The 22038-nt window shown below is 34.7% G+C and overlaps 1 protein-coding gene across 1 annotated transcript in view; it reads right to left on the bottom strand.

Moving 5' to 3' along the window:
* Positions 1 to 14976, bottom strand: part of LOC139975972 (uncharacterized) — a 49197-nt gene extending 34221 nt beyond the window's left edge. The window contains exon 1 of the mRNA XM_071984291.1: positions 14525 to 14976. Within this exon, the coding sequence (XP_071840392.1) occupies positions 14525 to 14671 (147 nt within the window). The 5' untranslated portion in view covers positions 14672 to 14976. The remainder of the gene's footprint in view (positions 1 to 14524) is intronic.
* Positions 14977 to 22038: the final 7062 nt, after the last annotated feature.

Genomic DNA, 22038 nt, shown 5'->3' with positions numbered 1-22038 from the left:
AATGTTCTGTTTTCTACAGTTCATTTGTTCATTGAAGTTCCTCACACTTTTATACAAGCTATCTCCGGATAAAGTGCTTCCAATTAGAGCGTGCGCAGAGGAAGTCAATGGAAATTGTCATATCTAGCCTGCGGTGAAATATTGAGTACAGCATAATGTATTTAAGTGTTCACCCAAATAAGATTCCATAGAAAAACCAAATAAAAGATCGTTACGCGTATAAGAGACGACCAATTAACAAATGGAACCAGCAGAAAAAAAATAGGTTATAAACCTTCTATCTTAGGGTTTTTTCCTTGAGAAACGTTCAAGCCGTGTTTCCATGACTTTAATTACCATGGAACTATGCTAAATCAATTAGTCTTCTCAGCATTTGCTTCGGGGAACTTCCTTCGCCCGTAATATACTCTGGTTAATGTGAAATTTCATTAATCAATAAAGAAGTAATTACCGTTTAAAAAAAAAGAAGAAGAGTTTCCTGAAGGAAAAGTCTTTGGGGAAAATTTGAATTTTTACCTCCTTCTCTTCCACAGGTTTCGATCAATGTGGTCTGTTGATTAGTTATCGTACATCTAGTTTGACTGTGTCATTTCAAATTGACGCTCTTTTTTTGATACCTATAATGAGATTATCACTGCTCTCTTGAGCTTTCACCAACATGTTAGGTGACTCTCTACCGAAAATAAAGTTGTTTGACTATTATAGGGTTCTTGTCAACATCTTGACAGAACCAAAAAAGGAGCATATGAACAAAAAGAATATCGCAAATATATTAGTTCACGTTGTATGGTCTTTATAAAAAATATGATCATTAATCACATATAAGGTAAAATTAATACTTCACCAGCCATTTAACCTGATTAAAGGACGGGTTTCATTCGTAAAGTACTTGGAAACGGATACAGAGTATTACTAACATTAAACAAATTTCTTGATATTTGTAAAGGCTTGGTGTTAATAAAGTATGGAAATATGAATTATATTTTTATTGTTTGTCATCGTTTTATAACATAATTTAAACGCGGAACATATTTCACACATAAACTTTCTGTTTTCTTCATATTTCCAAGTTCTTTATGAAATAGGGGAATGTTGTGGTTCACCGGATACCATAAATATCTCAGATCATGTACAAAAGGAATTATATTTTAAACTATCATCTCACAAGTTTTATCTCACTTCCTCTTACGATCAACCCGTTATTAACGTAAAGCATTTCCTCATTTTGTTATAAGCATCTTCACAGGACGACAAACAAATCTTTACGTCATATTACGAACATGTATAATTGATACTACTAAGGGTTCAAAGCACCTCTGGTTACCCCGTCCTACCCATGTAAACTCCGCCCCAACCCCCACCCCACACCTACCTACCCTATCTCCGCCCCAACCTCTACCTCCGCCATGTCACCACTGCTATAAACAATGAAGCACGGTCTTGACGACTGCGTTGTAAAAGTGTTTTTCAAATTATATTTGAGCTAAAAGTTTTGATAATTTATTTTTTAGCAATTAAGAAACATTCCTAAAAGCAATGTATCCATATAACCTACATATCCATGTAATTACACACAAAATCAATGTTGGTCTGGGAGAGATTGTAGCTTTGATCTAAAAGTGTTTTACCTACAAATTCGATAGTAGTTTCGAGTTCAATCCTATAACTTCAAGATCATTGAGGAACTAGGAGAAGTCAACATTGATTTCAGAGTGTTTAAAGGTAACGTTTTACAACAACCCCGTGCAGCTCTGAGTTCTACCCGGTACTAGGATCATTGTGATACATATACACAGGTAAATCCCGTTAACATATATAGGTGTGTTGAAGTAGAAATGATGTTGCGTACAACATGTGTGTTAGCGTGCAATAACTATCCATGAAATACGAATTACGTAGGGTATTTCTACAATACGAGTGTAACTCAAAGAACATCGACAAATATTATCATTAAAATGTAATCAATAGTAAAGAAACAAATAGCAATAAACATGAATTCACTTTTGAGAGCAGTAGTCTAGGTAAAGTAGCAAAGAGAATCATTTTTTAAACTAGAGTTATGTTTAATACATCTGTTAAAAAGTTCTAAATGTGAGTTAGGTATGTCGTCATAATTATAAAAGTATTGTGAATTGGTTTCAGAAATATATATACCTCATGAAACTATTTTCACTTTTAACGCTTAAGAAATATGTTAACAAGTTCTTAGTAGTTTCAAGTTTGCTTTCCAAAATATTAGTCAGTAATATTGTTGTTGTTTTTTAAATTGTTTTTAACTATTAAATGAGCACTATAACTATACATTGATGGACCAATACCCGTTGAAACGTTATTTATCAATGGTCAGATTTTATTTAAGTATGTGGGGGCAATGGTCAGGAAAAACAATTTATCACCAAATTGATGCTAAACCGTTGAGATCATTCAATTATTCTGAATTCGGGAATAAATATTATATGACAAATTGATACACCCAAAGTTGATGCATGAAATGTAACAAATAAAATATCTCTGGAACACTGAAGGGAAATCACACAGGATTTCTTTCCTTCTTTTCAAATTTTGCTGCAAATGAGAATATTTTCATTAAATATTTTATGGAAATTTACAAAGAAATCTTTCATGCTCGTTAAAGGACATTTCGCATCGACCTAATTAGATATAGTATATAATTTGGAAACGATGAATTAAATATACACTGCTAAAGGGGATTAGTTTACGCGTGTGAGTGAGATATTTGGTGTAGAAAAATATGCCAAGACTGACCTTTGTAACATCGTGTTTATTAGTGAGTGTTGAAACAAACCTCTTTCGAATTCCTCTGTGCTTTCTTTCAGATCAAATCTATTCAGTATCAACCGACCTAGTGTATTCAAAGTTGTCATCATTGTAGGAAAGGGTCAATGTCCATTATCTTTCTTCTTTTTTCTTTCTATATTACGCGACTGAATGACACTTGAATGGTGTTCATGCATAGCCTCCTTCACGCCCTGCTTCAATTTCATTAAATTGGTAATTTCGAAGAATTCTTTGAGTCTTTAACATCAACTGGTCTTGAAAGTTTATTGGAAAGGTCTTCATATTTCGATTAATCATTTATAGACCGTCAAAATGCACAGATCTGTATTCGTTGACCTACTTTCAACGTTATAATGATAGGAAAGTTGATAACTTTCTTGCAAGATGGCATTATATGATATACTGTTGCGTCGTTGGTATTTATTTATGCAATACTTTGATTGACTAAGGTGCAAACAAGTTAACTTTAGAACACTTATCGGGTCTCTTTCTAATCTCTAAACTTCTTCGAAACCTTGGTTTTATCATACACTGCTTTTGTTTAGACAATTTCAAATACATTTCGTTATCATTACGTCATATTTCACCTCTTAAAATATTAATTTCTTATATCTCTGTCAATCATTAGAGAGTGCTTCTACAAATATCATGTTTCGTTTTACCAGATACATTATTGATTCACGAACATATAAATAAATCCACACCTTTTTAGGTAAGACAAACTAATTCACGGTGAGATTATTGCTTTTAAACGCGGTCGATAAAATGTATATAAGTTCTCTCTGATTGTCTTTTATAATTAAGTTTTAATTATTTGTCAGTTTTCAGTAACAGGAGAAAAGTAATTAAACGCGGATATTTATTTTACGTTGTTCTAGAGAATATTTTATTTTGGGTTTTGTAGGTAATGACCTTGTTTTATTTTGTATGACGTAATTCCGGTGTAATTGAAGCCATTTTCGTCATTCAGTGGAACAAGTAACCTTTATAGATGTCATCGATATATAATAAAAAAAGACAAGGACATTTTTATTTAAATTTTAATAAGTTTATGAAAATATTTATTTTTGGATGAAAACAATTCCAAGGACACAACTAAATCTTCGAACAAAAAGCTTGCCGACAACATTGACAAAGTTTTCAAATCTGAAATGAAATATTTCTGTGGCAATATGTGTCAAACATATCGATCTGTTAGCCATTGTTATAGGTTTGGGCACAATCTAATATTTACTAACACTCGTGTATGGACGACTCAGATATCTAATCTTTCTGGGTTGCATTTCATTTAACGCTGTCACTGGACCTGAGGTCAATTACGTGGACGGTATAGAAATATGGTTTACTGCATTATGTATTCCCCACGAATGTGGGAGAAGCCCGGATGGGCTTACAACTTTCACGTCGATGGTTTCCATGCACTTCAACATTTCAACTCAAATTTGGAATCTTTTCAATTTAGACAGTCATTTCAGATGGGGAAACCGTAGATTGCTCTTGGATGGAAAACCCACCTTATTATGGTCTGGCCGGGGGTCGAACCCCGATCCTCCCGATTGCTAAGCCTTATTACTTCAAATGCCACCGCCTTTTTCCACTCGGCCACATCACTGGACCACATGCAGGAGTAACATGTTTAGATGTTGCAATGTAAAACCATCAGTTTCCATAAAACTCATACACAACTATAAACTTTAGTGTTGTTGTCATACTTGTATAAACAAAAACACACCTATACCTCTCCTATAACCTGGCGAATTCTAAACTGTCATAATGTTTCGATTGATAGACAGTGGGCATCGTCCCCTGGTTTCAAATGTTGTCAATTTGCCCAGACTGTTTCAGGTGCAAAAGTAATATACGTAAAACGACTGGAACAATCGGTGCATTAACACTTTATTTCTTCTATTTTATACTAATAATAATAATATATACAGAATAGCGTTTATTCGGAACTACATATTTTCAACAATAAAATGAGTTATGGACCTAGAGTTGTACGCTTCTGAATATTAAACTACATCTTCGCCAAAAAAAACAGAGACTTCGATTTTATTCCTATTTTATCTCGCTGTTTTGTTAATGTTATTCATTCTTTCCTTCTTTTTGCCCTTTTGTCCTTATCTTCCAAACATTTAGCCATTTACTGCGTATGCGTTGTACATTGGGTTGTCTTTCACTGTTATTGTCAGCTGTAATACAAGCTATATTTGTTGAAGGATGCGATAAAATGAAGTATGTGTGATTGATAAGAGAATCTGTGATTACTTTTCTGGAGTGGAAAGTAAAGACAGATTGATAAAATGTTGACATTACGGTTGGTCATATGACTTAAGTGTTGCGTCAACAGTTATCATAGGTAAAGTATTGGAACTAAACAAATAAAACTATACAGTCAATTAAAATATGTCACAGCTACGGAATAAGGAGAATTTCTATGACTTTAACGTATCGGTTGTCACAGACTGCTTAAAACTGAATAGAACTGCAACGGTATGTAAGACAATAATTGCAGTCGCCACGTTAGAGTGGCTTCGCTGTGCTTGGTTTAGACCGAAGGGAAGCCGATGGGTTGATGTTGAATATTGATTTTGGTAACTTCACGGTCTATCAAAATGCATATAGATTTTAGGATGGTATTTTATAGCAGGTAAGAGTCCCATACCAATATATCAACTTTCCTTATATACTAAGGTGTATTGTTTGGATGTCCTCCGATTTACTTTTCTTTGTACATAGGTCTGTGGATTGAATTAAGTGTTTGACCATGTATGATATTATTTGCATCAATGTGATTACGCCAACCAATGGACTGAACCATGAGAGAAAAAAAGTTCCTACAGCGTTCCTTCGACAATGTTCAAGTGACGTCAGCGATAACAAAAAGGAAAGCATAAGGCAGATAGTCTCCACAAGGGTTGTACAATTTACTGAAACATAATCAGCCCCGTTAACCTTCCACAAACACGTGTTACCCTTTACTTTCAACTTTCTCACTTTCTTAAGTGTTTGTGTCACAGGCTTTCTTCCCGTATAGGTTATCGGTAAGTTTGTATATGTTTTACTGATTGTCTGTCATTTAATTATGTACAAACCTTGTGTTTTGTCTCCTGCAGCAGGTATTTTATGTATACACCACAGAATAATTATTTACAAAACTGTTTGTGGTCGCGGCATCATCATGCAAATTACTTTTTACCACATTGACGTGACAAACAATTTTTAGTCAGTTCACTTTACGAATATGCATTATTTGGGTATCGTATTACTATTTTTGGATTGTAATTGAAAGCAAAGTGACAAAGATTTGCAATGTATATGCAATTTTTATTAAAGTAGTTTTCCCAATTGGGATAATATCTGACTAAGCATGCTAGGAAACACAGTATTTGATATGATCCTACTATTTTATTAAAAAACATAATATATAAAAAACTTATTTATGGACACAGCGGACTTTCTTTCCATATATAATTCCTGGTTGTTTTCCTCCATCATTCTTTATCTTGCCTTTTCTACCAACAATTGTTCCCTACAGTATATGTCGCAAATTAATGTTATTAACAAAATCATTGTTCTCTTTATACAAAAGATTGCCAACAGTTATTCATTCCGGTAGAGTCCGGATCTGATACACTTTCTTTTAAAATATCAACCTCGCCGGCTAGATTGAAAATCATTCGAGAGCAAACAAGGCCACTTCGATTTTTCCTTCTTTTCTTCTTCTTCTTCATCTTCTTATTTTTTCATCGTTTTTTTTTTTCATCGTTTTTTTTTTTTTTGTATACGTCGTGATGAAAGTCTTAAAAGGATGAGAACTGCGTTTTTATAAGACCTGGAAATATACTCATGAAAAGCGCTGTATCGATTATCAAGTCGTGATAAGTAGGGAAGCTAAGTCTGTTTGGTTTTACTACATGACCAAAGAAGAATATGACATAGAATCAAAACACAAAAAAGCTGAAAGTTGTTTATTCCTGAATGAAGCGCTATTTGTATTACTCTTAAATTAATCTTATAACAAGAGTACTTTAACCTTACTTGCATTATTTAAAAACAACATTCAATATTATGGCGATAGAAAATGCTCTGTGGGAAAGGCCAGTGAAAGGATGGATAAATTTCGAGCTCAGGTTAAAGGTTTTCGATTTTCTGGTATATGATTCAGGGACAATAATAACTCTTTATGTGTTCATTGTTTATTGTTTACTTATAAATGGGATATGATAATCAGTATATGATATGACTTTGTTTAGTAATCTTAAAGTCGTAAGAAGTAACAATTCACCGTAGACACAAAAACATTATTGATATTATGGTTGCATTAATCTTGACCCCTTGACACCCCCCCCCCAACCCCTCACGACATCTCCCTGTCTCATTCTCGATCTCTCAATCTCTGTACCAATCTCATCTCTTTGCATCACACTCCGCTAATGAGATATAACTTTTAGAACTCTTGGTGACTTCACCATCAGCGTTTTCCTCTATACAATAGGCTGTCGGTGATTATTTTATAAGTATACTTTGTACTTGATTTACTCGTCCAATCCTTAGAAATGACGCATGTTCTTAGATGTACGACCATGGTGTAGTATACTTGCACGATTGGTTCCCTGTTCGTTTTGTCAACTGTGTTACCTATACCTATACTTGATACACGTATATAGGCACAAGTTTGGCGCAAGATATATATAAACATTGATATTTCAGCACGCATGCTTGACGCATGCTCAATGCATGTTTGAGGCTTGATGTGCGCGTGATTGAGACATTAGTAGGCATGTTCAATAGGCTTGATGCACGCAATTTTCGGACGCCTGTTAGATGCCTGTATGCCTGAGGCTTACTGCAGGCGATATATACACCTACAACATTGAAACATATCCTACAGCCTGAAAGATTTAATGGTCATGGAATCGAATAGAAAGGTTAAGCAAATCACCAGAGAAAAATGTGTTTTTGAGGTGTAAAAACACACAATGTTAGCTATCGAATTGGGTTGTAGGATAAAAGGATTGATCGTCGAGATCCCGAGAGTTTTATGAACTGTATTTCATTAATTAATCTCATTTTAAAGAGGCATGTTGTATTTTAGTTGGATTCACCGATAAAACTTGAAAGTCTATTCTAGTCAACGGTTTTATATTAGATACTTATAGGGACGCCAGAGGCCTTAATGTAACAAAATAGATGGAACCGTTGTAAGGTGTGATGACTGCATTGTTTTCAGTTGGGGTTTTGACTGGCCAGGTTAGTCTCCGTTTTACTTTAAATCAACATCGGAAAAGAAATAGATAATTTTGATATTCGCATTTAAGCTGTATATTGCAACTGCAGTGTCGGTATAAATATATATATATATATATATACATATATATATATATACATATATCACTTCAAATATGATAAGCTTCTTTAAACACACACTAGTTACCGATTTGGTAAGGATCACTGAGATGAGTGAATATCACTCTAGTAACGGAGTGGCGGCAGGGTAATTCACTTAAAAACTCGATTTCATCTATAAAATGGCCCAAAATTTGCCCGACATTCATTCTGCAGGGGAAGACTGAAATCACGACTCGAAAGCGTGATCATTGTGCACTAACAGTATATATACGGTGCAGCAATAATGTGCGACAAAGTTCGAAGTTTGATAACCTTGAATACTACCTTCATTAGAGTTTATTTTACCATGTAAACTGGTCTTAACATCAAAACAACATTTTAAATTAACATAAATGTAAATATTCTTCAAAAATACTTTAAGAGATATGCTGTTACTTTTTGCCATTTTAAGCCTTTTCAGTAAAACCAAATTAAGCTTGGAACTGAACAGCGCTATAAACGGGGGGATCGCCTCACTGCCAAAAAAAAAAAAAAGGAATAAAGGATTCATTTATCACTGCAGACTTACTGTAAGTAAGTAGAGTGACCTTTTGAAGAAATATGTTCGAAAGCAGACTAGTAGTACATGAGTCCGCACTGATACCTTCCTGTCCATTCCTTCCTGTCTGCCTGTACTCGTTCCTCCCCCCCCTACCCCCCCCCCCCATGGAGTTTTACTCGTACGCGAGGTAATTCTTAAATCTAATAGTTACACATGTAGGTCGTAAGATTAAGTACACGAACTCGTACTCACTCTTACAGCCTATACACTCTCGCGTAGGTACTCACGTTACGGGAATTGTTATTGTACTCATGTGCAGAATTTTGCATTCGTACCGCAAATCTATTACAAACTGCACATATGCAACTTCCAGAAAATGCACACGCATTATGAACAATGCAATATGTTCTCCGTTATCGAATACAATCAAATACCGCTCAGATCTTACGTCATCACACGAGTTGACATATGATTTTCAAAACACTGATTTCCCTTCTTGCTTGATACTTTCATAATCAATCTCTATTTTCCGCTTTTCTCTGCAGTATTTTTATCTTATTTTCCTAACACACTCGGTATCACCTTAAATGTCTTTCTATTCTCGTTAGGTACTTGATATCACTTAACACCTCCTCTCTCTCTTGTTAGTCATCCACCCTCTCGCATACCTCGCCTTCCTTTCATGACAAACAGTTTGAAGATTATGCAGGGAAAAGTGCAACAACAATATTTGTTATTTTCTTTCTTATACCAACCTAGAAAAATCGTACTCTGTTTATCTTTTCTTTTTTCATTATGCACGAAATTTACAAAAAATATCTTCCTCGTCTAATCCAACCAAGTATGTTCTTTTAATTGCAACGGTAGTAAAATTGAAGGGAAAATAGTACATTTGTGAAGAAAATTGTATGATTATTCTGATAAAAAAACGCAAAAGTTTTGGTTATTATACATGTAAATCACGACAGTCGTTGAGATTTACAGTCAATAGACTTTTTTTTCTGGTATGAGAGATATCTTCTGGTACTTAATCGATTAATCACATGTAACATATTTGAGTTTCATATTCAGCAAAGCTATCAAGGTCCGCTTTATTTCATAACAACCTTCGGCATATATACAAAGAATCTCTATATTTTACCTTTTTCACACAAAAAAGCTTAATTTCGTCCAATTATATTCCCAATCATTTCAGCATCACATATTAAAAATGATAACACTCTGGTAAGAAAAATCTCTTTATTTTACTAACTTGGTCGGACAATCATTTTGTATCAACAGAAGGTGAAACAGCTTGGCACACCTCTTTGTAGAGCTCATATTGTTACATATTTCATTATTTCAAACTCATATTTAATTTTCTCCATATCGCAACGTATCGTATTTGTAACCATTGTAGATCTAATACAGTAAGAAGGTATTCGAATGTCGCCTATACGCAAAGGCTTTAACATGCAGACATTGACAGAAAATAACATGTAAAAGCCTTTCGCGGCTGTCGCTTTCTTAATTCCTTCTTTCGACAAAAATCGTATAATTTAGAGGACTGTATTTTTCTCTAAGGAGAAGAAACTAATGGACTAAACAATTGCCTGAATATAGTAAGTTCAATCTATTGTATTCATTTGTGTCCTAAATGGAATTTTAGATGACACGTGAGGCAGACACATTGCCACTAGCCAGCGTACATTAGTGTGATTAGGCTGCTGGTGTATACTGAGTCATAATATCAGCATGAATGGGGACGTAACAGTTTTTTTTCTCGTGTTATTGTTTTCTGTTTTAATGTTTATATTATCATTATAATGAGTATTATAACTTTTGATTCGTTCATGCACGATCATCGCTATTTTATTTCATACTTAATAGTAAAGTAGTTATAGTTTCCTTTTTGAGCTAGCTTACATTTGACAAATCAAACTAAATAATATAAAGCAAAGTTAAAAAGAAAACAATGTTAACGTTTTGACATATGTTAGCACCATGGTGAACACTTAACTTAACGCCAATTCATACATGATACGTCTAAAGTATTACCAGCCGTCAATTCCACAACTGAAAGTGACAAATCCGTCTGCACTAAAGTGTGATCAAGTGACAGCGTGTTGAGACTCAAAAGCCAATATCCATTTTGATGGTGTGTAATACAAAAGGAGATGCTTCCGAAAGGCGTCAAAAGTATGGAAGTTCAAGTCAGAACAGGTACCGAGAATAATGAACTGGTCGCTGGCTTGTCAAATTATCTGACAATGTAAATTACTTTAAAGATGGCAGTAAGTAGAACATTGCGGTAGTAGTGAATAGATTGTCAAATTAAACAGGGCAGTAGTATGATACTGAGGTGGTCAATGGACTTGCAAATTAACATTCATGATAATTGTTGAAGAGGGCGTACAGTAGAACATTGCGGCAGTGAATGGATTGCCAAATTAAATAGGGCAGTGGTATGATACTGACTGAGGTGGTCAATGGACTCGCAAATTAACATTTATGCTAATTGTTGAAGAGGGCGATAAGTAGAACATTGCGGCAGTGAATGGATTGCCAAATTAAACAGGGCAGTAGTATGATACTGAGGTGGTCATTGGACTCGCAAATTAATATTCATGATAATCGTTGAAGAGGGCGGTAAGTCGAACATTGCGGCATTGAATGGATTGCCAAATTAAATAGGGAAGTAGTATGATACTGAGGTAGTCAATGGACTCGCAAAATTAACATTCATGATAATTGTTGAAGAGAGCGGTCAGTAGAACATTGCGGCAGTGAATGGATTGCCAAATTAAATAGGGAAGTAGTATGATACTGAGGTGGTCAATGGAGTCGCACATTAACATTCATGATAATTGTTGGAGAGGGCGGTAAGTAGAATTTCCATCGTCCTTCATGACAGTGCTGGAGAAACACGTAGCCTATATAGAACGGAATAGTACATAGTACAAAAACAAAGCTGGCAATAGCTACCCTGCTCTTTCAATTTTTGCCACGTTGTTGTAAGTAGAGATGGGAATATGACTATAAACAATCGAATATCATATTATGTAACAATTTTTCCATTTACTACGGAACAAGAAATAGAAAGTGATCAAATTAAGGGATATATTTCCTTCTATATGAATCAATCAATTTTCATATTGATCAGCACGGAGTCATATACCGTAATAATCACCTAATGCTGGATTAGAATTTAAGACTAAGCTCATCTTTAAACCTAATCCAAACGGCGTGAAAGTCGGATTAATTAAGAAATAAGGGACGTGATCAAGAAAGTTTGGATATTACGACAACTTTTTACAACATGCTGTATAACCTCTAACCAGGCAGTTTATTCTTTCTTTTTTATTTATTTCTTTCTTCACTCTTGAACCATATTACCATGCCTTTGCATGAAAATGGTAGGAGTAAACTCAACGTTTTGTATTAACTATTAAGAACGCTGTTAAAATGCCCTCCATCTATACATGAAAAGTGACGCAACATGACAAAACTGAGGAAAGCCATCCACGGCACAATACCGGGAGGACAAATCTATCACCTTTTGGGTTTAAGATGGTGTCATGTTCTAAATGAATCCAAGAAAACCCACAAAGTGCAGAGCAACGTTCATATTCGACCATTCCCAAAGTAGTAAGGGACTATCTGGTGGTGTTTATGAAGACCAAATTTACTCTGCGCTGTATAAAACACCATCTAAAGCTTTGGTCAATACAGTTAATAAGTCTGTTTTAAAGTCAAGAGATATTGATTGCGTGTGTCTATATTACTTATGGCGGATGAGAGTATTTGTTCAGCGATGTGCGGAATAATACGGTGCTGCTTAATATATGTTGTAATTACTGCAATAAGAAAGTAGTAAAGAATGAAACTAATCGCCCAAAAGAAACAATTGTATCAATGAAAATTCAATAAGTCAGGCTCCATGAATTGGCTTATTAAAGATATTAGCCAAATCTGGATATCGTGCTCGTTGTGACGATTATGTAAGTTTGCGATGAGATAATATTGTGTCTTTTCAGTTTGCAAAATTATGGAATAATACTAATAACTATATTGTTACAAATGGACGTTCATGTACGAGAGGGCTGTTTGGATCAGCATTTCAACATTGGCGTTCAACTTGAACATTGTATAAATGATATATATATATATATAACCTTTATTAAGTGCTTCACATGATCTCCGTGTTACTTTTTTACAGTAGCAATGAAATTGCTAATTTCGCATATGAAATACACTTTACTATATTATTATTGAGACATGATGAGACTTAAACTCTGATGACATACGAATTTTATAACATATTCTACTGAGAAACGATACGAAAATATGGTATTTCACGGTAAATATAGTTTACAAAACGAAACTAACGATACGCCAAGCATGTAGTCAGGTGACAGTGCGTTAATTAATAGCATTTTTAGGTATTTATATCGCAAAATAACCGTTATAAGGGAAGAAAGTTGACGACAAATAATCAAAATGTTACTCTTGATGCAAAAATACATAACAAACTTTATTTTTTGAATTTGGATATCACTCGTATAGAGAGCGTTTGCATATAGCGAGTTTCTTTGTGTGTTTGATTGTTTATTTTTTATTTTATTTTTGTCTCGTTGTAATTCAGCTTTCTCACAATAAAATTGTTCTCTAAAGACAATATTTCGTTTCGTTTCTTTCAGGAAATTGGTCTCTCATATTAGTTTTATCAAACTGTTTTTCTTTCTTGTATCAACAAGTAGCTTATATCTCTACCGAGTAAACGCAATTTTTTGTTAGTTCTGTTGGTATGCAAGCGTTACGATATATGGTTATAACACTTAGCAGCCCAATCATTCAGCAAAGAGCATAGCGTGGCATAAAATAATAGAAATTCAATCTTGCCTATTGAAGGCCCCTGTGGTCTTTGAGCTGACGTAAGCTAATAACGATAACACAGATGAATTGAAAGCATTCGTGATGACAGACTACTCAACGGCAGCATTTAACAAGAAAAGCTATATCAAGCAAAATGCTCCTCCTAATTGGGGCCAAACGAACCTTTGAATTGTTTCATTAAATTTTATTACAAATGTTCGCCTATTTTCAATGTATATTTTTAATCTTTTTTATTAGAGTTATTGGTAAACGGTGCGATTCCACTGACACTATGTGTATATTATAGCGTTCTAATATACTGATGTATAACACTGATGAAGTGATAAAATCAATTTACAAAAACAGAGAACAAGAACCAATATATGATATGCATAAACAGAAACAGGAAGGTATCTAAACATGAACCGTTTAACCAACTGATAACCTGAGCATCATGGGTCACGAGATTTCGTTTTCATCAGATAAAGCTTTGCTTTTAAAGTTTTTTTTACATTGATGAGAAAGAAAGGTTTGTAAAACATATTACATATGAAAAATTAGTTCTACTATTTTTACAGCAATATTTAATATTTGGTCACTACTGTCGTCTGCTTTGTTAAACACCAAAAGTACTGTTGATAATCTAGAACAATATATTGTCAATGATTGTATTATAAACTGTCACCATACTAAGCCAGTTTTCAGTTTATAAAAATCTCTTTAAAAACACAACTCATTAATGCTCATTCAATATTGGCAGGTTTTATTCATTTTTTTTTTTTTAAATCTTCACGGCTTACTTTTAAACCAATCCGGCCATGATGTCTTTTTTTTTCCTGACAATATTTTAAACAAACATAACACCGTTTTAAACTTCTTTTCTGATGCAAATTGTTTGAATTTCTGGCGATAAGGTACTTTTCTTCATATTTGTCTCGGCAACCATGTTCTAAATTCATCTTTAATGATCAAACTTACCTCATTAACTAGATCTTCAAAATTTTGTTCATTTGGTTCTTGAGGGGCTCCGTTAAAGTCTCGTAAATCCAGACTTCTGGCGGCGGCCACTGTTATCACGATCCCAAACACCAGGATAACCAAATTCGTCTTACCTGACATGATCATTTCTGCTTCTGTTTTTAAGTCTTTACTTATCGTTTCTTTGGCTGTTTTCTAAGTCAAGAAGAACAAGTGATCTCTTTTTAAGGCCAAGATGTCGGTCTTAGTACTTCGACCAAGGAAAATTGAAAATCTCTTGATACGGATTCTATCTTCACTTCGGCTTGAGAAAATAAAGATCTTTTTGAAAAATAAAACTCGATGAAAAAGAGGAGGCTTGATTTTCTTCCTCGGATTTGAAAAGTGTTCTCGATGACGGAACTTTAATTAAGACTTCTTCGATCACCCACTTGTACTTCGACTGGACTGGAATAGAAAGGATCCGTTGTTGATTCCTTAGTTTTATAGAATTCACCTGACTATCGGAAGCTTATATCTACGGTGGCCGTTAAGAACCATCATTAAAATGAATGGAACGGCAACTCTTAACACAATGGAATGTTATTTGAAAGAGTTGAAAAGGACTTTACACTGTACTATATCCGGTGTACAAAGAGGAAACAGAATGTTTTATTTTAAATATGATTTTTTTTTTTTATTGTTAAATGAAATGAATGAAAAGAGAATATGATGAGTAGGTGGGAAGGAGAAGTCTCATCGTTATTACGTACAAGAGGTAAACTTGGTCGACAGGAAAACGTTTTGTGAAGGTCACGTGTGATGTTATTAGTATTCTAACCTATTGAGATCACAGCATGAGAGATTATCCGTTCACACCTGAGATGTGAGGATGAAAAATCAACTGGCAATAAAAAAAATACGAAAGTACTCCTAAAGCTCAACGAAATATTTTTTTATTACACTCGAAATAAAACAACAAGGCGCCCAAAGGAATTTCCGTTGAATATGTACAATGCATTCAGAAGCGAGGAGATAATAGGCGGTTAATTGGAGCAAGGTCCCAGTGCTTAGGGTTTCCTAAAGGGTTGGTTCCAACATTTTTCATCCAAACTGCCAGTTTGCATTGTTTTGCATGAATATTCGAATTAGAATCAACATGCCTTGAATGCCTTAGTCCAATTGATATTTCTAGTGCTATGGTGATGGTTCAATATGCTATTGAGTTTCTTAAGATATTCATCTGCAAAATAAGTTAAAATCTTTGGAATGCGTCGTTAAGACTACAGAAAATAATGATGACGTCTGCTTCTCAGTACAGGCATAAATGTTAATGCCAATCCATTGTTTTATAAATTCTGATTACTCAACCAAAACATGTTGTTTTATAGCTTAATACAAACCACATGGTAAGCTTGGATGACATTTGTCTTTGTCAAATGTGTAATGTGTTGTAAACATGTCACTTGTGGTAATCAAAGTCGTATTTTTGCCAACGAGTTTTGTTTGTGTTGCATCTTGGTAAACTGACCAAATGGGCTGTAGTTTTAGACTGAATAGTTCAGTCATTTTAATTAATGAACCTCACTTGTTCAAAGGGTTTTTTTCTGAAAAAAAAAGAGACTGGAAGTGTTACAGAAAAAACAGCCTGTATTGATAGCAGTGTGCTTGAATGGTCTACAATACAGTAAACTTAAACCCAAAGTCATCCTTTAATCGAAACTTAATCGAAAGGTCTGGAATGTATATAAAGTATTACAAAATAACATCGTCACTCTGGTTTTTCATTGGTTGATTCCTTTGGTCTATGAAAACGAAATTTATTTATCATGTTAAATTATTAAAACACTGCACACGTTGATTTTTCGTAATGGTTGTTACTATAGATGTATGGCTGTAGACCTACGTCAAAATATCGTAGTGATAGAAACAGCTCCTTATACCTACAACGTAATGACTGCTCAATTTGCGTCACGTGGTTGTATAATGCGTCAACTGACTGTCTTAACTTTTGAGCGATAAAAATGGTAAACATAAAATCAAATAACGGGAAATGGATATTAGTACACGAACAATGAACAAGATTTCAAACCAAGGGAGCCATTTTCGGACGCGGAAGCAGAAACTACAGTGCAAAGTGCGATCATAAGTTATACCTTCCGAAAGAGAATTTTCACAAGCCCTCGCTTTAAATACTGTAGCAGCTTTTCGACCCGTAGTGTTCACAAATAGTTAAAGCTGTGCTAGAGAGCAAACCACATATTTTAGGCACATAAAAGCTCAGTTTGGAGGGGGGGGGGGGGGGGGGGGGATCGCTGATTTTGCAGAATTGTAAGTGGAGCAATTCTTGCAAAGTGTCATTTCCCTTGGTTCGATGCATGTAACAGTGTTATTTTGTCCGGTTTTTCGTTTTGGCATTGCTGGCTTTGAATCAAGTGCAGTTTAGATGAATTAAGAGTGAAGGATCCGAGGTTCTCACGTTTGAACAACCCCTGAAACTTGAGCAATACGACACAGTATGCCTTATATAAATGTCACGTGAGGTCAAATTCATTTTTTTTTTTTAATTTGTATGTATGTTGCCCCTGAGTAACTGATATAAGCCTATAATGTAATGTGCGCTGGAATATGTTTTCCAGTAACTTTGATGAGACTCTGATTTTGAAAGAAAAAAATATCGATATGAAATCGGTGGAACAGAAAGCTGCACACATAGCACCGGTTTACAATGGGGTGTGACATATGAGAAATAATTTTGTGACTAGACGGTCATCCTTTGATAAATTTTAGTGAATTCCTCTGGTGGTTTGTAAGTAGCTTATAGAATTGATTGGTAAATTCAGTAGGATGCAAATCGCACTCCAAAACCATACATGGAACAATCAGTCGATCTGTGTAACCATGCAGGGAGGTGTATATATACCTATACGTACTGTTTTCGTTTCGAAAGATTGGCAATGAGTGTAAATTTAGGAAGTTTTCATAGACATCTTGCGGTACATTAAATTTACTATACGTTTGTTATATTTTGTAATTCAATCAAAATTTAAAAATGTGCTTTTTATTGTATTGTTTCCTCACAACAAAGACCACGGAAGTAATATGATAGATAACAGTGTTTTATTGATGGGGTTTTTTGGCTTTAAACAAACAATTACTACAAAGCTAATTAGTGTATGTAATTGCTAATTATCAGTGGAAGGCTTGTCAGCATTGAGGTTCAATTGTTTTTTGGTTTTTTTTCATATCATTGCAATGGGAAATTAAGATAAAAATATGATGACATTTTTGTCAAATCGCTTAACTAGAAAAACTATACAAGCTTTACAATACTATACAAGCTTTACAGCCATGTACAAAACTGTGCTGATTGGTTCAGTCGTTTAATCGGACTCGCCTGTTTTTTTTTTTTTTTTTTTTTTTGGACTGGGGGTCCAAAAATTAGTGACAGATCGCCATCTTACAGCTATTTGAAACAAAGAACACGTGACCAAGTTCTTATTTTTTCGTTCGAGGTTTGTTTACTTAAATAAGTATTGAATGCTTCATATTTTCTAGATTTGTTGCCAGTCAAACTTTTCTTTATATGATTCATCTCGTGTAAACTAGAAAGCGATATTCTGAGAAAAATGACAGTTATTATGGTTATGCTGAGTAGGATGATGATACTCTGTTGTGGGGAATACCGCACTGCCGCTATGCTACACATCACGAACAGTTTAAGTACATGTAGTGTTCACTTAATCGCACATATAGGCTAGCTTTACAACGTAGGACCGTACGGCCAGTTTGCCGAACGAATGCGGTTGCTATGGGGTTAAACATGTAGTTCCAATCACTGAAAATATAAAGGATGTCACTGCAGTACACGGTAAGTGAGCTATTGTTTCAAAGGATTCGGAATAGAAAGGTTGTAGTTGGTCAAGGCGATGAATTCCGCATCGTTTGATTATTACATCTTAGACGGTACTTAAGTAGCCTAGCCTATCAGTAGGCCTACCATAGGTAGCTATATTCCTAACGTTAGGCTTACTAGAAGTGTAGTACTAGGATGGTGTTCAATAGATTGGTGCGATAAGATCACTTAAATTGAGAAGCTTGTTGCAAAATTTACTTGAACAAGTAATTAGGAATTATCACGGGTACTTGACTGTGTGAAGATCGTACATAGATTAGCAACGAATATGTGCATAAACATAATGTCTATAGAAATATCATCGTTCCCTCCCCCCCCCCCCTCCCGCCCCACCTCCCGTCAAGAGAATGGAATGTCTTTATATGACTGAGTTTTGTATCGTAGAATCATTATGTACATATTGCACACTGTTTTAATGCGACAAACGGCCCAAACCTTTTCCATATGAATTGATTCTAGGGATTTGTACATACTAATGATAGAAACAACAAAATAAAGAAAATTAAAAATGAGAAAAATATTTGTTTACTTATTCGTTTGATTGAATGACTGATTAGTTGATCGATTGATTGGTCTATTGTAGTTCATTGATTGATCGACCATGCAACAAACTGTACCGAATGCCTAACAAAGGAACCGAGCCACTTCCGTTTTCGAAGCTGAATCTCACAAACTTTATCTCTTTATATCTGTGTCTTTCTTGAAAGTTGACATGGTATGGTAAACTACCCTGGCTGCAGTACTAATATGGTGTTAGTAAAATAATGGTGAGCAAGAAAGAGATTCCGTGACGCATTTTGCTGAGAACACAAGGTTCTTGTACGTAATAAGATGGATCCACCTACCAATAGGCCAATGTAGCAAAACCAAGATTAAGTTTTGATCATGCTTGTAAGTATTTAGACTTTGACGTCGAATGACCTTTGACAAAAATCAACATGTGTATGGTACTCAATAAGGTGCATTCACATAACGAGTATGAATTTTATATACGCCTTACTTTTTGATCATCAGGTTTACAAGCTTTTCAGAATTTGACCTCTGTCGACCTCAAATAACTTTTAATTCAAATTGTATGTATGAAACTCGTACACGCTTTACTTTAGGGGAGTAATCGTATTACAAGGCTTTTAGATTTTGACCTCTGGTTACCTCATATGACCTTTGGCCTCTATGATTGCATGTATGACGTGTGTCTACGTATATCGGCAAGTGAAAACAATAGTAATAGTAAAGGAAACTATGAATATTTTAGTATCTCGTCGGTGTTGAAGTGAAATAATACATATATTGTCACCTTTCAGCGAGGTTATTCGTCTCTTGTCTGGAAATCAAAGTTTATTTGCAAGATTTTAGGTGTTGGTACCTGAAGCAATATCACATAAGCGTGGAATAAAACCAAATAATTGAGTGAATTAGCCAGAAGAAACATGTTTCGAAAAGTCACAAAATGTAGATAGGTTTTTTTTTTATTATAAACTTATTTGTGCAACAAGTACTCTGTCATAGTAGGAAGGTTTGTTCATGCTAATAAGGACATATAGGAGTTTGTTATGAGAATGAAAAGACGCCTATAGAAAACACATGTTAATAACATTAATTTGACGTCAATCTTTATATAACTTGTGTGGTATTTCTGCCCATATCAGTATTTATAAAGCATTTGGATTTATTGAATTCTGAACAAAGTTATCCAAATTGTCTTAGAGTGGTAATATTACCTTTAATGTTCATCATAAGCGATGCCCCAATAATGGTCAGCGATGCTCAAACACGGGTCAGCGATGCTCAAATTTCAACAGCATTCTACTTCCACTTCGATAGTAATTTGTCATCCTGAGATATTCAATTATCTATTGCAATAACCCTCAATAGATAGAAATAAGTCAGAGATGCTCAAATAATGATCAGCGATGCTCAAATTTCAACAGCATTCTACGTCCATGCACTTCGAAAGTAATTTTTCATACTGAGATATTCAATTATCTATTGTAATAAACCTGAATATCTAAAAAATAAGTTGGAGAATCAAAGCCCCTGTGAGTGCCCTTTTTAAAATTTCTAGCAATTTTGAGCAAGCTAAAATTTGGGGTCAATAGTGATTACCTTTAAAAAAGGACCACTATTATGCATCCATGCTTGATTTTTTCAACGTCATAGTTTCATCGATAAAAGTTACTGGACTATTTAGACCAAGGCACCGACCATTAGATCACATCCTCAGCTAGCCTGTATGACCTCCGACATCACGTGGTCAGAGCATTCAAGTGACGGAGTGGTCTAATTCTTCCTGACTGTATGTAAAATATCCCCCGACTGAATACACCTTCCCCACTTTGTTCATATCACTGGTTTCCATTTGTTATACTGTAGCTCTACCTTCTTCACATTATATAATATCCGACACTGTATTGGTCCATGTAACACTTCATATGAACACCTGTTATGTGTAGATGCGTACATATGACCCGGTACATACTGCAAATGACATTACGTAACCACTTAAATCAATGATTTCGTACTGCTCCGCTATTCTTCTCTCGTTTATTTTTTATGTCAGCATTTGGGAAACATGCGTTGCTTTTTCCTTGATTGGAGTTGGAAATTCACCAAATTCATCTGGAATAAAAGTCATTTGTATGTAAATATCTCGACTGTGAAGTAAGCCATGCGACTGTCTAGAAGTCATTTTCACGAGTTTTATGAACATGATGACCTGTTGCGGAGACCTATATATCTGTGAATGAATAGAAAACACACATTTACAGACTTAGTACATCCGTGTCTTAAAGGACGACTGTAAGCATGAAATTCACTTTGATATGGCTTTGATATGTTACAGAAAGTTAAACACTTCAATACAGAAATGACCCTTTAAATACCAGACGCTTATCAATTGAAGTGGCTGGATGTATCAGTCTAACACAGAGACCATTACGTCAGCTCATCAGAACCTCATACACAAACAAAACCAGAAGAGAAACGTAAAACTGTTATAGGTTCAAGTAACGATTTAATATCAATTACAAATTGGTAATAGCAACCGGTGTTGAATGTCACGTACGTGTGCTCCGTTATATACATTTCTTTACAATAGCACTGCTTGTGTTGAAGAAGAAACGAATTAATAGTAACATCGTTGATTTAGTCAAAAAGACTTGTTACAGGCTTCTTCGCGAGTTCCTGCTTGCAGGAGGATCTAATATACATACATACATACATACATACATACAGAAGTTTTGCATATATTAATATCTTTAAATACTACGGAATAGGCGGCGAAGTATTCCTTTAACTCAAAATATCTTTTTTGTTGCACTATAACGTATCAACAGTACAAGGTCTGCTTAAAGTCTTCCTTGTGTTGATTTTAGGATGAACTTCTGTCTCTTAAGATATAACAGCTTATACATTCAACCACATGAATCTAAACAAAATGAAAACTTGCTTACTTTACGACAAATACTCTTATATGTTATTAAAGGTAAATATGGCTCTTCGTGACTTTAGTGATTAGTAAAAAAAAAAAAAAAAAACGCAAAAAGTAATTACTAAATATTAAACAAGGCAATAAATCATGACTTTGAATCTGCAGAGAATTTCTTTTTACTAACGTAAG

This window comes from Apostichopus japonicus, chromosome 11 (assembly GCF_037975245.1).
Source record: "Apostichopus japonicus isolate 1M-3 chromosome 11, ASM3797524v1, whole genome shotgun sequence".
Lineage (NCBI taxonomy): Eukaryota > Metazoa > Echinodermata > Holothuroidea > Aspidochirotida > Stichopodidae > Apostichopus > Apostichopus japonicus.
The sequence above is the reverse complement of the archived record's forward strand: the minus strand, read 5'-3'. Positions and strand labels throughout refer to the sequence as shown.